This window comes from Falco peregrinus, chromosome W (genome assembly GCF_023634155.1).
Source record: "Falco peregrinus isolate bFalPer1 chromosome W, bFalPer1.pri, whole genome shotgun sequence".
Lineage (NCBI taxonomy): Eukaryota > Metazoa > Chordata > Aves > Falconiformes > Falconidae > Falco > Falco peregrinus.
Window position 1 is genome coordinate 27,667,358 of NC_073743.1, and position 18,396 is coordinate 27,685,753.

Here is an 18,396-nt window from a genome sequence, read left to right on the forward strand (position 1 = left end):
CAGTTCACTAAGCTGAGCATACCAAGTCTGTTTTTTGTCTCTTCATAATGTTCTTGTACTTGCCCTACTACCACCAATTTCAGTGTGAGGTCATGTTTCTTGAATCTAATGGACCAGAACAGCTCAGAATACCATGACATTAGTAATTCCTTTTTTCTGTGAGAGTACTTACCAGATATTTCCTAGAATGTTATCTGTGTTGTTATTGTAGCCACATTACATTATATTGTTTTATATTGGTAAGTATCAACAAGTACAAATTTTATGTTGCATTATTAGACTTATGCCTTATTATTCTGATTGTTCCTTTATTGCTGATTGGCTTGTCATCAGTGCTTCCTAGTTGTCTGCTACTATTAACTCATGCTCTGTAATGTGGTTGAGACAAATGTGAGGAAATTTGAATTCTGAGACTGATCCTTGAAAAGCTTCACTTAATAACTGTTCTTGTTCTCCATAATTCTTTTTGGATCATGGCAATCATCTTCACTTTGGTACTTTGTATATCTACTTATGGTTCCTGTATCAATAAGTTTCTCTGTGTTGACTAATTTTCCATGTGAGACTGCATTAAATTCTTTTAAGTTATTCAGTTATATTTGTGATTTTCCTTTGTCTTTTTAAAAAAAAAGTTATTGGTGGTGTAATTACATCTGGTTGTGTGTTCTCCCACATACTGTCATGCTCTGTTTTTGAAGAAAAACAAATCAGAAGTCTTGAATACTGTTTGGTTCAATCTTATAGACTTCCTGTTTCTAATTTGAAATTTACTTTAAAGCATTTTTCACTAGATCTGTTGTTTTGTAGTTGTTTCTTTCATAGCTGTGTTATGGAGATTATCTTGAGTTAGTAAAAATGTGGGTATTGCTTCCATTGTGAGTCCTGTAATTCCTATTACTGAAATGTTTTTCATCTTGCCTTTGTCATGTTCAAAACCATAATTCTTATAGATATATGGGGGGGAAGGGAGAAAAGTAGAGTATTTAGTATGGAGCCAGTGCATATATCACTTCATCTTAATATTGTTCTCAGTGCTTGACAGTCTTGCTTTTCATGTTTTCTTATGGCTAAAGAACTTTTGCTGATCAGCCAACTCTGTAAGGTCAAACTTGGCTTGACTTTTGCCATTCTAGCTTGGTATTTACATTTCCAGATCTTATTTTTTTATGTGAACTTATCCTTTTTCTATTTCTTGTTTCTATTTTCTCCTATTGTTTTTTATTAGAATGATACTCATTTGGGACATGAGTGCTAATAAGATTAGTGAGGGACTGTGCAACTTTATGTGTTAGTCATTCAATTTTAATTGTGATCTGCACCATTCTTGTTATGGTGTTAAAAAAATAAATACAGATGTTACTTTGTGAAAGTTGGTCTATAGTTAAACCTTATTTTTCTTCTGCCTAATAATTCCACAAGAAATAGTTATATTAGTTTTTTTTAAGACACATTAGAGAATAATAAAGAATTGGTAGCATTCAATAAATTTTCAATTGCAGCTTCAGTGTGCAATTGTTTCATGGTGATTTCTGAGCTTTAAAAAATGTTGATTTCTTCCTTGTTTACTAGCATCAAGAACAAATGCTTAATGATACAGTGGATGGAAAAGAAATCTACAGTACAATTCGTCGCAAAACAAAGGATGCTTTTTATAAAAATATTGTCAAAAAAGGATATCTTCTGAAAAAAAGTGAGTTCTGTTTGCTTCTATGAAATGTTTTTTTTTTTTTAAATGCAGATATGGATGCATATTTTGTGTAGTACTGGTACTAGTGGGGGCAAAATTGAAGTCAGCAAAACGTGGTAGAAAGCCTGTAAAGGGTATGAAAGGTTCTTTTTCCTTAAGAAGTACATAAATAGAAAGACATAATACATAAAATTACACGCAATATAAAGATGTTGATTGGCAGTTGTTGCCAAAAAAGGCATTTAGTTTTTGTGCTGTTTTCTGATTTTTATCAAAGGTAACATTCAGACTAATTAAATGAAGTATGTTTTCATAAAATGTATTCATATTTAATACACAACTTGTTTAAATTTAAGCTGATCACATGGGTTGTAGAGAGTTAGATATAATGTAAATCAGTACATTCATTGGGGACCAAAGCTGGTTTAATTTTGTTATTCCAAGTTAGGTAATATGTTTAATTTAAAATGTATATCCTGGTATACAAGGTACATTGAGACTATTTTAAGGTTCTAATGCTAACACAGTCAACATAGCATAGAATATTTGGATTAAAAGCTGCCTGACTCATCTCAATATATCCCTGAAGAATTACCATTGAGCAAGATTTTGAAGTTCCAAGGAAGCTAGTCCCTTTCCAAGTATCATGATTTTAGTTCTTGTTTCCACTAACGTTGATTTAAACAAAAATACAAAACAAAAAAACCCCCAAAGAATAATAATGTTTCTGCATATGACAAAGACTAAAACAATAAGTACCAGATAGTGATCTGGATAGCAAGCAAAAGTGGGAAAGAAGGTAAGCATTTAAATATAGCCAAATTTAAAAGACACATTCAAAAGAAATAAAAACTAGATCCTCTGAATAATGCAAGGAAAGCATCTCTTCTCTTGAGAGTGCTAATTCTGAGAGAAGGTGTAGAGGGATGTGGTAGTGTGAGGAATCAGCTGAGAATGAACTTGAAGTTAAAATCTTTACCTGAAAGGGATAATGAGTTACTTTAAATGTGCAAGCAGGAGTACTGAGTAGGTGTGGAGAGATGCACATAGCTGCATACAGAACAGACATTTAATAAAATCATTTTTCCATCTAGTAGAGTATAATAACTTGATGTTAGTTTTCCAAAACAGTGAGTACTAGTGCTTGTTTATGAAGAGCTGGGGTGGATCTACGATGATCAAGTTGAAAATTAGGATGAATGTTTTTCTAAAAGGTACTGTGGTTTATGTATGAATTAGTTGTAGAAAGTTCCTTATCAGTTGCAATTCAGAGGACATTAAACAATGAATGATTTAGTTTTGGTTTAGTCAGTGGCTAAATCCACATTTTACTGATACATCTAATGTGTCTTCCAACAAATGTTGACATTTAAATCTCTGGTTATTAATTTTTTTTTAATGTTTTTTTTCTGAAATGTAGAACTGGTCAAATTTTGGATATAGGTGTGTTTGGAGCATGATTCTGATCCAAGTTTGTATATATTGTATTCCCATTCAGTCATTCTGATTTAAGATGTTGTGATGCAATCTGTTATGCTGATCAGTTGATTAGAGTTTAGAAATAACTTTCTCATGTCAAGAGAAATCTATTTCTTAATTAAGATAGCCATAATAAATTGTATCACTTACAGCATCACACATTATTTGCAAACTGTATAGACAGTTTTCCCACTGATATGAATAGAGCTCATATGCACTTGCTTAATCCTGTTGAGATTAATGAAAATGTTTAGAGAAACATCTAAAATTGTACTTGAATCTGTGAAGAGGGTCTAGTTTTAGCTACATGCTGAAAGAAAATTGAGTATGTATACTGATGTTATTGCTTAAGCATGATTAACTGTATATTGTTCTTCTGTTTGTATTTTTGACAAAAACCTTACTGACCTCTTTTTTTCTTCATTTACAAAATTTACTTTTTCTTTAAAACAATATTGTAACTTCTTTCTTGATTTCCTTACAGGTAAAGGAAAGAGATGGAAAAACTTGTACTTTATATTGGAGGGAAATGATGCCCAGCTTATTTATTTTGAAAGTGAAAAACGAGCCACAAAACCTAAAGGATTAATAGACCTTAGTGTGTGTTCAATCTATGGAGTACATGACAGTTTATTTGGCAGGTAGGGCACTGACTTTTAATTCTTGTACATGCAGCAGGGCAGTTTACTAGTTTGAGGCATATACAAGATACAGACAATATGTCACTGATTAACAAGTTGGCCTGGCACAATAAACTTGCTTTTTGACACCTGAGCCCTGGTAACTGTCCACATCTGGGGTTTTTTAGCTTTTGCTGATTGTGAAATGAAAGTATTGTGACTCTTGGTTCATACTGCATTTTACTCTATAGTTGGTGTAGATTGCAAGAACATATGTAGATAGATTTAACTGATTAATGATAACTTGCTAAGCTATGGCAACTTGATTGCTAACAACTGTTCATAAACAACTTCTAGTAAGAACTTTTAGAACTTAGCGTTAAGATTTTCTCATGTAATATGATGTGATAATTTGGCTTTTTGTGTTGTCATTTTTCAATATGTGTATTCATTGTTCCACATTTCATATTATAGGCATTAAAAATATTATGAAGCAACTGTATTGAGGATTTTAATTCTATTAAACCAAGAATTTATAAGATCAAGATTTTTGTCCATTCCAAAAGATGTGCATTCTTTTGTTGATAGGTATTAGAAAGCTAAATTAGTTAAATAACTTATGCGTGCTTTTCTATTTAAGAATAAGATTAGACCAACATTAGAGCAGTAAGTTCATATAAGCAAACATTTTACAAATTATTTTTTCAAGATAATTAGATTCAGAGATAATTTTCACAGTTTCATTTACTGTACTAATTTTGATTATTCAAAATGTGTCAACTGCAAGTGATGTGTTTATCAGCAAAGAAGTTGAGAATCAAAATACTTTCTGATATCATTGGTAACTAAGATGAAAGAGGTCACATTATTTTTTTCATTAAGTATAAAAAAATGCACAGTCCTGTATGATATAGAAGCAAAAGATGCATTTACTCCTACAAATGTTATTTTTTCGTAACAGAAAAACTCATTAAAGAAGCTCTAGTTATTCCATGCACCTTATTAATATTTATTAAAAGTATTTAATCAACTTCAAGTCTTTTCACAGAGATACTGTGAAAATGTTTAAATTTCTTAAGCTGCAAAGATCTGGTGTTCTTGCACCATCTGATTTTTATACACTTCTCAATCATTTTGAAATATCTACACAACTATTGCAATGAGGAGCCATAGATATGAGAGTACCATTTAAAAAAAATACTTAAATGTTCCTCATGTAAGTTGGAAGTACATGTTCCTCATGTAAGTATGCAGGAAACTTTGGTGTAGACTAAACAAGGAACATGTTGGTTAATGGTGACTGTTAAGCAGCTTCTAACAAACACTGTAATTTGGGTTAAAATGTAGTTGGATAATAACTAATACTAAAAGTGTGGATAGAAGGAGATGCATGGTTGCATTTGCTTCAGAAAGCTGTTGGTGAAGAACTGTAGTTGAGACAATATTCCTCTTATGTTTTAATTAGGTGGTAGAAACTACCTTTCCCCTTTTCTCAGAAGTACAGTGAGGGCTGTAGCTTTGCATGTCTTTGGTGACAATGATTTAAGTAGGCCTTGACTTGGCTGCTTCTTGCCTTCCCTCCCCAATCCTCCTGTGGGCATGGCCACAAAATTCCATGCCAGTATTTCTCTAAGCAATGGATGTGGGGAAGGGAAGACTGAAACATCATTTGCAAGTGAAGTAAGATCCTTCATGTAACCCTGTGTTTGGGAGAGCTAAATACCCTTGAACGTAACGTGGAAGGCTATGAATTGAGTGTGCACTTCAGCTTGTAACAATACAAAATCTTTTTGATGCTTCTTGAAAAATGAGTGTAGATACATAAAAAGGCAAAGATGTTATAATTGCATTTACAGGTTTAGAAGTTTAGATCACACATATTCAGTGATTAGTATGTGATCCAATACACGTTTTACTGGTTGAGAGCTGTGGAACACATTCAAATAAGGAATTCCTTATGTGAATATAGTTTCCTGAACTCCTAAACCAACAAATCCATAATGCATGATTAATTGGTTGGGAACTAATGCTGAACCTGTGCATCATTTAAAATGTTTGTGGGGAATAGTCCTCATTAACAAGTCATTTACATTAACAGGTGTATTTTGCCTCAACTGTAAGTCAGTGTACATGCATATTCAATACAAAATGTTCCAAGTTTTTAAAATATTCTAAAACAAACTAGTTGAACTACAGTGCAATTTTCTGGAAATTACATAATTTATTCAAACCAAAATGTGCTTTTGAAGCACGTAGAAACTTTTCTTATTGAGATTTTTCCTATTTCCAAGTGTGATGATGCTACATTTTTGTTTTGTTTGTTTTTAAGGCCAAACTGTTTTCAGATAGTAGTTCAGCACTTCAGTGAAGAGCATTACATCTTTTACTTTGCAGGAGAAACTCCAGAACAAGCACAGGTGAGAGCTTTTTTTGGTAAATATAATTGTAAAAGTAATTTTTCGTTTTGTAGTGTTTAATGATATTATCCTTCTCTAATAGAAAGCAAGCGTACCACAGATGGTGGTTATGTCTACATTAGCAAATATTGCCATGTGATAGTAGCAGATCTGTAAGGAAAATAGTTGATGCTGAGAATCCATCACCTACATTAATTACCTGTGCTTCAGGGATTTTACTTTGGACAAATTCTAGTCTGGTCCCGTGGACTGAACTTCCATTAGTTTCCATTAGAAGTTTCTGGAGAATATCTTTTGGAGTTGTTCAGTCCAAAAAAATTATTACTGTTTTATGTATTTGTGAGCAGACAGAATGGGGGTGTAGGTTATACTTTTCAGTGTTTTTCTGTTAATGCTGCTTTGGTTTTTGTTTAAAGCATATGGAGTAAAATATGACTGCAGTGTAAAAATAGAAGAGAGAATGATCAGAACGGTTTGACTTGTTGACTTATTTTCTCAGAAGCAACCAAGTCCTGCTTCATTTTATATACCATTTTTTATTTAATTCGATATTACTAACCTGGAAAATTGATAAAGGTTACGCTGTATATCCATCAGTAATGCTTGATATTTCTAAAAGAGAAACTTTCAGATTTGTAAATGTTTATTTATTTTTACTGAAAAAGATATGAATTTTTCTTTACTATTTGAATCTTCATACTTTGAAGTGCATACAAGTTGGTTCTTTTTAAGCTAAAGAAGGAACTTGGGATACTTCAATGTATTATTTTTTACTTTTTTTTAGACATGTCTGTTCTATTGCAAGAAGCTGAATCTGACTTTTTGTTACACTGTTTTGTGTGTTTCTCTCTTAGGACTGGATGAAGGCTCTGCAGATGTTTTGCAGTTTAAGAAAAAACAGTTCAGGGACATCAAATAAACGTCTACGTCAGGTGAAGCTATATAGATATAGGGGGGTGGGGGGATGGCAGAGGTTGTCTCCTTGTTGCAAAATGATGATACATCTCAGAATTTTCCTTTCAATAATAGTAAATTCTACATGTACTTTTTTTTTTTGGAGTTATGCAGTACCTTTGTTAAACCAACTGGAATGACTTCTACTTTATAATAATATCTATATACACAATAGGCAATTGTGGCAGATGCTTTGCTAGGTATTAATTTCTGACCAGATTTGAGTAAAAGTGTCAAGCATTCAGCATTTGTATTGTCTTAACTTACAGTTCACCAGATTTGACAGACTTATGTCACATGTAACCAAAATAGTAGTATAACTAATATTATTCATTTTTCAGTGACAAATACATGCTGAACTGCAATTATGGTGTAATTTCTTTTGGTCTCTTGAGATTACTGTTGTGGCCAGTATTTCTTTCAGAGGTAAAGGACAGATAGTCATAAAGGGCTACATCAGTGATGATTGGAGAATAACAGGAATCAATAATCCCTGATATCTTTGAATGCTACAAATGTTGGAAGTAGCTGTTTTATCAATCTATGGAAAAAGGAAAAAAAAAATTTTTTTTTTTAGGAAATGCAGAATTGTTCTGTAGTCAACAGTAAAGATGATTGAATACTTATGAAGAACCAAACTAAATTAGGTAAATTGATATATGAACTGGCAGAAGAAATTGGGAGCCACAAAAGCAAAGCACCTACAGAGTGATCATCTGAACTAATTCTGTACTTGCAAAAGCAAAGAAAATGTTAGGCTGCATGAAGGAATAGAATAGAATAGAAAATAGATGCTATTTAATATTTATGGTATTCTGATTTAGGATACAGTTAGTTTTGATCATCTTATATCAAAATGCATAAAGGAAATGAGAAAATTATTTTCATTATAGGCTGGAATGAGTAAAAGAATTTCCAAGTAAATAAGTGTGGGAAGTGTTAGATTGTTTAGAGGGATGAAAAGTATAAAAAGCATAAATGATCAAGGTAGATAAAGTGTATAAAGATCAAAAGTCATACTTCCAAGACTGTTTTAAGGAAACTATATCAGTTTCACGGTTTCTTGAACTGTCCTTTGAGACGTCTAGTACTGAATATTTGGATTTAAATGGAATTTTGACCTGATCAAGTATCATATTTCCTGTATTTGTCTACATTGACCTCAGTTGATATCAGTAGATATTTGATTAAGCTATGAATTACATGCAATTCAGTAGTAGACTGTTTAAAATGTATTTAATGTAAATGATTTCATAGTTCACTTCTCATTTTCTGGAAACTGAGTTTCCAAGTGCTATTATTTTGAGAATCTATAGTACAGACTAATATCTTCCTTTTAACAGAGAGAAAACAGTGTAGTGTGTTAAACAAGGGAATTTTATGTTATCTACTGTTGTTTAGAATAAAATAGAATAGTTCATTTGGAAGGGACTTACAACAATCATCTAGTCCAAATGCCTGACCATTTCAAGGGCTGACCAAAAGTTAAAGCATAGTATTAAGGGCATTGTCCAAAGGCCTCAAACACTGACAGGCACGGGGCATTGGCCACCTCTCCAGGAAGCCTGTTCCAGTGTTTGACCACCCTCTTGGTAAAGAAATGCTTCCTAATGTCAAGTCTAAACTCCCCAGTGCAGCTTTGAACCATTCCAATGCATCCTGTCACTGGATCCCAGGGAGAAGAGATCAGCACCTCCCTCTCCACTTCCCCTCAGGAAGCTGTAGAGAGCAATGAGGTCACCCCTCAGCCTTCTTTCCTCCAAATTAGGCAAGTCCAAATTCCTTACCTGCTCCTTGTAGTTCATGCCTTCCAGCCCTTTTACTAGCTTTGTTGCCAGCCTCTGGACGCATTCAAGTACCTTAACATTCTTTTTTAATTGTGGGTCCCTGAACTGCACGCAGTACTCAAGGTAAGGTCGCAGCAATGCTAAATACAGTGGAATAATCACCTCTTTTGACCAGCTGGTTATGCTGTGTTTGATACACCCTGGGATGTGGCTTGCCCTCTTGGCTCCAGGGCACACTGCTGACTCATATTGAGCCTAATCTGTTAGGAAAGCACCAAATATGGCATTGTGTTTGGAATTGTCCATGACTCTTACTCAAGATACAAGTCTTTGACTTCAGTAGAATTTTCTATGTGTAGAAAAATTAGTACTTGCAAGTCTTAATATCTTGTAGTGATGGTTTTAAAGTAAAAAATCAGATCAGTTAAAACTATGGTGCGTAAGGTTTATTTTCAAGTTACTTGAGTTGCTCTTAATTTGTCACTGATGTCTCTCAAAATCTTGTTCCATTATTCCTATTCCCTGCTCTTTCTATTAGGAAATTATATTTTGTATTTAATATATATACCTTAACATTAAACCTTCACATGGGGGGTATTCCATTCTTTCTTTTTTTAAAAAAAGAAATAAATTTTGTGTATTTTCTTTAGGTCAGCAGTCTTATTTTGCATGTAGAAGAAGCTCATACGCTCCCCGTAAAACATTTTACTAATCCGTATTGTAACATCTACCTGAACAGTGTTCAGGTAGCAAAAACACATATCAGGGAAGGGCAGAACCCTGTATGGTCAGAAGAATTTGTCTTTGAGTAAGTCTTAATCTTATTGAATTACTGAATTTCATTTGAAAGTTGCATTGCATTTGAGATTTTCTACACTGTACTGTTTTGCATATGCTTTGTAAAAAATACTGTATGCATGGTTATATAGCAGCCACCTTTCAGCCACAAATGCATGGGTAGAATTTTATGTATGCATCTAAGTATCTTTGTTAATATAATTGACTTTGGCTGATCATGAGAAATCAGGATTGAAATAACTTTAGAATAAGTTTAAATGTTGGCCAAGTACAGTATTAATTGAGGCTTTCTGTCTTTTCCCCTAGTGATCTTTCATCTGATATTAATAGATTTGAGATAAGTCTTAGTAACAAAACAAAGAAAAGTAAAGATCCAGATATACGTAAGTATTTTTCTGTAAAAGATGCATATATATTGTGACAATGAATACAGTTTTCATTGCTCTTGTCAAACATTGTCACAAGAGTATTAAGTATATTCTGTGATTACCATATAACTATATTGGTATGTTTTGGATGTCTGTTACTGACTCTACATAAATGTTTTTACAATAAGAACCTGCATGTTTTTTAGTAGTAAAATGCACAGTAATCTAATCCTATGTATCTGATGGCTTTTCTAGCTCTATTCCAGTATACCCATTATGTTATACTGTGACCATGTTTCTTTCTTTTTTTCCTCTCAGAGATTTGTAATGAAACCTTGACCAAAGTAGAATTACTTCTAAGACTGAATGTTCTTGCAGAACCTAATTCAATTTCAAAACTCTTGCCCTTTCCTCTGACTAGAAAAGTTTCTGCATAGCAGAAGGAAAAAAGATGTATTTCATTTGACCTTGTTCTTGCACAGTTTTTCTATTAATTTGAGCTAGAAAATTCTTTATCTGGGCTAAAGCTTTGGTTAGTAAAAGAACCTTTGAAAGGATAATTTATGAATGGAATACTTCGGTAAGTTCTTTCAAAGTGTTTTTGTAGTTTCCTTCTCTCTGTCCAGATTAAGGAGATTGTGCTACCTTTAGATATATCCAACAGGTGGAACGTTATAGATTGTTCCCTTATCTAGGTCAAAAGGATTGGCAATGTTTCTTGATTATGGTTAGGTAGACTCTTAGGGCATAACCTAATAGTTCTTTCATTTTGGGGTAATGATTAGACCATATCAACTTGAATTAACAAACATTTCTGCCTACATCCCCATCCCTATTAAATATTTGAAGAATATAGGGGGAAAACTGAGCTAAAGGAGACCTTATCCAACTTGCCTGTGTGCTGTGTTGCCTAAACCCTTAACCTCTCCAAAAGCAACAAAATGAGTTGGTTACCTTTCTGAGCATTTCTCCTTTGTAGCCACAGTTCTTAAATGTGGATTGCTCTGAAGTGGGAGTAATATGAGGCTCATCTTCCCAGCTAACCCATTAAGTCAACTTCCCTGCTTGTTTTTCCTGTCGTATAAAGCAGATTGAGGGCCCAAAAATCTGATATTGGTTTCACTGCTTTTTCTTCCATCATAATACACAAAACTAAATACCAAAATGATACAAGTGTGAAGGCTATTTTTTTCAGTATTTGTGGTGGGTTGACCTTGACTGGCTGCCAGGTACTCACCAAGACCTTCTCTCACTCTCCCCCTCCTCAGTGGGACAGGAGGAGAAAATAAGATGAAAAACTTATGGGTCAGGATAGAGGCAGTTTAATAAAGACATGCAAAGGCTGCATGTGGAAGCAAAGGAAAACAAAAAGATTTATTCTCTACTTCCCATCAGCAAGCAATGTCCAGCCACTTCCTGGAAAGTAGGGCCTCGGTATGCATAGAGGTTGCTTTGGAAGACAAATGCATTGATAATGAATGCCCCTCTCCTTCCCCCCTCATCATACTGCTGAGCATGATGTCATATCGTATGGAATATCTCTGATCAGTCAGCTGTCCTGCCTATGTCCTCTCCCAATCTCTTGCTCACTCCCAGCCTGCTGGCCTTTAGGCAGGGAAGTTGGGGAGACAGCCTTGGTGCTGTGCAAGTACTGCTCAGCAGTAGCCAAAACACTGGTGTGTTATCAACCTATTCTAGCTACAAATACAAAGCACAGCACTCTGGGGGCTGCTATAAGAAAAATTAATTTAATCCCAGCCAGACCCAATACAAATATTTAAAAATATTTATTTAGTTTTCAAATCTTTCACTTTGAAATTTGCCTATTATGAGTATTCATTCCATGATGCACAATTGTTTAAGGCTTTTAAGTTTTGTATGCTTTTGTGAATTGATTCAGAGTGGTCACTCATATTCATGCAACACATCCCATCAAAGTCTTCACACCCATGTCCCTGTGCTAACAATAAAAAATGAATAGCAGCTCAGTTCTGTAGCGACGCATGATGAACAGAATCGACATCTGCTAATAAGCTAAAAACAGCAGTATTTGTAGTATCATTTTCCAAGCAAGGTAGCAGCCTAATTTACTAAGCAAGTTAAGAGCATGTACTATTCTTACAGGAGAGATTACAGAAGCAAAAATGTGTTGCGCTGCATTCCGGAACTCAACCTGAGAGTTACAGTCTGTTGTGAGTTCTGCGTTACAAACATTTGACACGTGGTGGGGTTGCGATTGCGAAAGGGCTGCAATGCCTGCTTGCAATCTTCATTGGCATTAGCACAGCTAGTTGTTTTAAAAGCAACCCTCGAGCTTCCTCATGCTTGACTTGTTGTTGCAAAATATTCTGAAGCCGATCAATAAAGGTAGTATATGACTCTTTAGGACCCTGCAAGACTGTGGCAAACGACTCACTAGAGGCTCACCCAGACTCCCATATCCAGGCTGCCTTAATAGCCATCTCCTTCATTTGCAAATAGACGTCCCTGGGATACCCTTCCTGAATCACAGAATCGGCACAATTATTTTCTCCAGCCAACTGCTCATAGTTAACAGCAATTCCCCGATTAAGGTTTTCAATCAAGGCCACTACACATAGCTCACAAAAATCAGGTAACCACATCATATACTGTATCAGAGTTAGTAACATACAAAGCAATGACTTCCAATCGTGCAGTGTGAGTGTATAAGGCTCTGCCATCGCTTCAAGAAGGGACATAGCAAATGTACTATGAATCCTCCCTTCCTGCACTGCTTTTCTTAACTCTTTAACAGCCTCATATTGCACAGGCTGCCACTCTGGAGGTCAATTTGGCTGATACAATACTGGACATGCCATAGTGACTCCCAAATCCCCTCGTTTAAGCGCTTCCCACTTGCATCCCCGCTACTGATCCCCCAGACCTCCTTTCACCCTCGCCGAAAACACAGTCAAGTCATAGGGGGAGGAAAAAGGTCTGGTTCCTTTTCCAGATCTATAGGACCTGGATCAAAAGGTTTATCAGTGTCAATGGAATCATTGTCAAAGTTGTCCTGTTCCTGCACTTGGTCTTGTGCTGTGAGGGTCGTTGCAATCAGTGACAGGAGCTTTGGGGGCAGAGGAGATGTGGATGGAGTCGCCATCTTTGATGGTGTGTTGAGAAGAGTCACGCTGTCGGTGGAATTGACAACCTCCCCTGGTTTAGCACTGTTAGTAGAATTGGTCGACACTTGGCGAAGAGTAGTCAGAATTTGCCACCAAGGTGCTAAATGTATTCCCACTAGGTTGTCCCCTTCTGTGGCAGCATCATACATCTGCCAACCGCTTGCCAGGCAGGAATTTGCAAAGTGCCATCAGGTGGAAAGTCCGGCACTTTGTCATGGATCCATTCTAACAGAGTCACTAGCTGTGGACCCGTCACAGCTCATTGCTGAGCTGCAAGCAGCTGTCACAATATTTCCAGGCCGCGCTGTTGATCGCGGGATAACTTCCCTCCCATCATTCTCGACTGCTCACCATCACTGTGATGGGTGCACAAAATTTCAGTGGATCCTGGTTCAGTCGGGCTACACCACTGGTTTGGGCTCCGTGAGCCTCCTACTCAAACCCCACTGTGGGGCACCATTTGTGGCGTATGAAGGCACGGACTCCAGTTGTGATGCAACCAGAGACATTTTATTGCACAGAGAAGCTCATATTTATATCTCTGAGCCCGGATACAAATTCCAGCTGTATGTACCACCAGGCTCAGGGCAGAAACCATTCATGCAGTTACATAGCTATATATCACTACAAGCATGCAGACACCTTTTTGCTACTAGATAACCATGTTCATCTTTCTTACTTTCCTTCACAATGCCTAGCTGTTCTCTCATCTCCTGCCAGGTCAGATATTCTCCGTCCTCCTCTCATATATCTCTCTTCAGACATTCCCTATCCTCCTCTCTCTTATCTGCCATCAGTAATGGTCAGACATTCTCTATCCTCCTCTCCCACATGTTATCAACGCTGTTCTCGCACCAATTCCAAAACACAGCACTGTACTAGCTACTAAGAAGAAAATTAACTCTATCCCAGCCAAAACCAGGGCATATCTAATCTAATTCTACCCTCTTTCAGTTTAAAACTATTACCCTTTTTCCTATCACTACATGCCCTTGTAAAAAATCCCTCCCATCTTTCCTGTAGGTCCCCTTTAGGTACTGGAAGACTGCTATAAGATCTCCCCAGAGCCTTCTCCAGGCTCAACAACCCCAGCTCTCTCAGCCTGTCCTCATAGGGGAGGTGCTTCTTCCCCTGATCATCTTTGTGGCCCTCCTCTGGACCTGCTTGAGCAGGTCCATGTATTTCTTATGCTGCTGAACACAGTACTCCAGGTGGGGTCTCACCACAGTGGAATAGAGGGGGAGCATTTCCTCCCTCTGCCTGTTGGCCACACTTCTTTTGATGCAGCCCAGGATATGATTGGCTTTGTGGGCTGCAAAGTGCACATTGCCTCTGTTTCTCCTTTCAGGCAATTTGCGTTTGCAGTACTGCCACAACTCGTTTTTGAAGTTGGTATTTGAGAATATGCAGCTGGAGGAAAAAAATGTCACTGTGCTACACATTTATCACTTCTGTGGCACTGGGAAATAAGCCTACTATGGCAGGTTATAGACTTGGCTCCATCCCTCCCATACTCTCCAGGAAATATGGGCTGAGCACATTAAGTGCAAAGTATGTAGTAAACACTCACATAGACATGAGTGAACTTTGGACAAGGGGGAGAAACTATGGAGCTTATCAGGCACTTGTTAATGGTTGTAACAACATATTGTCTACCAGCACTAGGTACCAAAAATAAGATGTTGACGGCCTCTTTGAAGAACAAAGATGGCCTCTTTGAAGAACAAAGTGTAAGAGGTTTTAGTCAATAGCTCTTCACTTCCTTGTAAATGGTTTGTGCAAACATTTCAGTGAGCTGTGGGTGGGAAAGCCAGGATTTAGAATGTCTGTGTATTTCCAGGTTATAATTATTAATCATCAAAATATAAACTTGTTCCTATATATTAATCCCTAAGCTTTATTTGCAAATAAACCATTATGAAAGCTCAGTCTTTTTTCTTTTTTTTGTGTGCTAATGTTCATCATGTAAAATACTCTTAGATCAAGGTTGTTGTATATAGTTCTTAACTGTGCTTGCAGAGAAGGGATCAACTATTGATTTTTTTCTGTATATTTGTTATTCTATCATAATGTGCTAGACTGCAAAGTGTAAACATCCTTAAATTCTCAACTAATGGCAGTCTTTTATTGAACATAGCCTAATATGTTCAATATAAGTTGCTAAGTAGCAGAATGTGTTCCTTTAAAGTCTTTGAATATAAATTATGATAAAAAGTATTCTGTAGTCCGTATTTTGATATTTCTGTTTTGATCTTTTAAGATTAAAGCAAGATTATAGTATTTATATGATCACTAGGAAGTACTACTATATAACCATGGGAAAAATTAAATCATCAGATTATTCTAAATCCTGTATCGCGCTGTTCCTGTCAATGAGATATATGCCTTATATGTGCAAGCAAAACAAAAAGGATGTTGGTCAGTTGAGGACACAAGAGCTTTACTCAGAAGAAATATTTTGGGAAAGTCAATTGATTATCTGCTCTAAAGGCAGTTCAATCCATGCTTGTGATAAGTAGCAGATAATGATGAATTGGTTTACCCACTACTTGACTGACTTGAATGTGTTACCTTATCAGTTCATCAACTCCAAAGAATATGAATTATGAAGTGTGTATTAGAAATGTGATGTTATTCTGTTCCATTATCTGAATATGCAAATTATGTCCCAATATATTGCTGAATTGGGGCAGTGACAAGTCTACAAGAACTCATTTAGGCTTTGTAGAAAAGTGAAAAACAAGTGTGTGATGGTGGTTTTGATTATGTTTTGGTTTTGAGGGTTGTTTTGTTTTGTTTAAATGTGAGGGACTTGATTAAAAGTAGATTTCATCAAGAGTTGCAGAAAAAGAGTGTTTGCTTGGAAGTTCCAGACAGTCTGACAGGCTAAATGTGAAACTGAAACTGTATCTCCTCTTGGAACTTTGTGGGTATATCATAGGTAGAACATTGTCTCTGCAAGCATCTGGGCCCTTTCTGTGTGAAGTAACTCAGTTCAGGAGGGCATGTGCTTATTTTGGAATGGTCAGTGATCTGACTTCTGCAGCTTATTAGTCAGCTGTCAGACCAGACTTTCAATTATGATTGAATAGGCTGGTGCAGGTCATTGCTTAGTAGTTTTAAGGTACCAACACCATAAAAAAATGAATTAATGATTTTGTCATTCTTGGTTGACTTTTGTCATTTGTGCAGTAAGCTGTCTGGGAATGCTTTTTTATATGGTTTGCATAAATTGTTACAGCCTTAACCTGGGAGTTCCTAAGTATTAAAGAAATACATCTGGCAACGTTTGGGAAAGATGTAGTAATGCTAATAATAAAAACTAAAAATAGTAACAAAGTAGTTTAAGAGCAGACCTGATGGAGGTATGAGCCCAAGGCTTCAAAAGAGGACAATGAATTCTAATCACTTTACCTGTTTTAATTTTTTAACTGCTGCCTAGGTTTGCTAGGTAGCTGGGGGGGGGGGGCTTTTTGGGTGTTAAAAATAAAACTTTGTTAATATCTGTGTGTATACGTTATTTACAGCATGCTTTATATTTCAGCTTCAGTTTTTAGGAGTCCGTTAAACCCTCTAAGAGATAATCTGTCAATATATTTGATGGCACAGATTTTGGTCATTTTTATTAATACTCTTTTGCTGAAACAAGATGACATGTGCTGAAAACAAACTTTTTTTACTCAATACTAGCACTGTTTTGCTGGAGATAACCTACTTAACAATGCTTTTTTCCTAAAGTGTTTATGCGTTGCCAATTAAGCCGATTACAGAAAGGACATGCAACAGATGAGTGGTTTCAACTCAGTTCCCATATACCACTGAAGGGTATTGAGCCAGGATCTTTGCGTGTTCGAGCACGATATTCTATGGAGAAGATCATGCCAGAAGAGGAGTACAGTGAGTTTAAAGAGGTATTAAGTTTGTTTCCTTGGTTTTTCTGTCAAAATTCACTTTCTCTGTTGCTTTAGAGATATTTCAATAACACTAATAGACATTGCTAAGTACTATTTGTAGTGACTGTTATGTTAGGACAAGTTTCTGAACATTATTCTGGTTTTCTTTCAGCTCATTCTCCAGAAAGAGATGCATGTAGTCTGTGCCTTATCACATGTTTGTGGACAGGATAGAACACTCTTGGCTGGCAATTTATTGAAGATTTTTCTTCATGAAAAGCTTGAGTCATTATTGTTACGAACACTAAATGACAGGGAAATAAGCATGGAAGGTACTGTACTAATTGCACTAACATTTACTGAAACTCTGGGGAGGGAAGGGCTCCCATGTCTTCATTTCTGTCTCCTCCCTTAATTACATAATATATCAAAGTGTGAACACAGCATATTTTTTCCTCTGCTCTTTGTTGTCTCCTTATCCCAATTTTCCACTTTATTTTTTTCAGATGAAGCTACCACTTTGTTTCGTGCCACCACTTTAGCAAGTACACTTATGGAGCAATATATGAAAGCCACAGCAACACGTTTTGTTCACCATGCACTGAAAGGCAGTATATTAAAGATAATGGAGAGCAAGCAGTCCTGTGAGGTGATACCTTGAACTATGTATTTTTGAAATTGTGATTTGTTGAAATGATGATCTACTGGTTGTTTGCTTTGGAAGCATTTATTAATCCTTCAGAAATAATTTCAGTACTGGAACCGAACTGATTATGAGTTTTTTCTAAATGCTAATTTGAACAATGTTCATAGCATCACTTTTAAATAAGTTTTTTAATGCAAATTTCTTTAAATTATGTATTTATTCTTTAACAGTTGCAGGTTCTTTTGCAGCAGTTACTGAATGGCCTACCCTAAATAACTTGTGTTAAGCTTCACATATACTAGAAGTTCGTCTGAACTTAGTTTCATTTTAAAGTCCCTTACATTAACTGCTTGTGTTAGATCCTATCTTTATTTCTAAAATGACCCTTCTAACTTCTGTTTCACTTGAACTTGAATATGAAAAGGGGGTGGGGTCAGTGTCCTCAGAAGACTGGATTAAAAGATATAAAAATATATGTAGTTAAAAAAAGATGGGTAGTTATGGGTAGTGTTAAATGTCTGTGTTGTTAAAAGCATAGAGCACTAGAATTTTAAAAAATTGCTTTTTCACATTAGTTTCCTGGCTAACCCTTGAAGCAGAT

General features: G+C 35.9%; 1 protein-coding gene across 9 annotated transcripts in view; it reads left to right on the plus strand.

Moving 5' to 3' along the window:
- Positions 1 to 18,396, plus strand: part of LOC129783137 (ras GTPase-activating protein 1-like) — an 87,112-nt gene that overhangs the window by 47,291 nt on the left and 21,425 nt on the right. For all 9 annotated transcript variants that reach the window (XR_008745128.1, XR_008745126.1, XR_008745125.1 and 6 more), the window contains exons 10-18: positions 1,570 to 1,690; positions 3,651 to 3,807; positions 6,116 to 6,203; positions 7,058 to 7,135; positions 9,595 to 9,752; positions 10,049 to 10,125; positions 16,995 to 17,167; positions 17,322 to 17,481; positions 17,656 to 17,798. Coding sequence is in view for 3 of the 9 variants with exons in the window: in XM_055792887.1 (XP_055648862.1) it covers positions 1,570 to 1,690; positions 3,651 to 3,807; positions 6,116 to 6,203; positions 7,058 to 7,135; positions 9,595 to 9,752; positions 10,049 to 10,125; positions 16,995 to 17,167; positions 17,322 to 17,481; positions 17,656 to 17,798 (1,155 nt within the window). In the remaining 6 variants the exon portion in view is untranslated. The remainder of the gene's footprint in view (positions 1 to 1,569; positions 1,691 to 3,650; positions 3,808 to 6,115; positions 6,204 to 7,057; positions 7,136 to 9,594; positions 9,753 to 10,048; positions 10,126 to 16,994; positions 17,168 to 17,321; positions 17,482 to 17,655; positions 17,799 to 18,396) is intronic.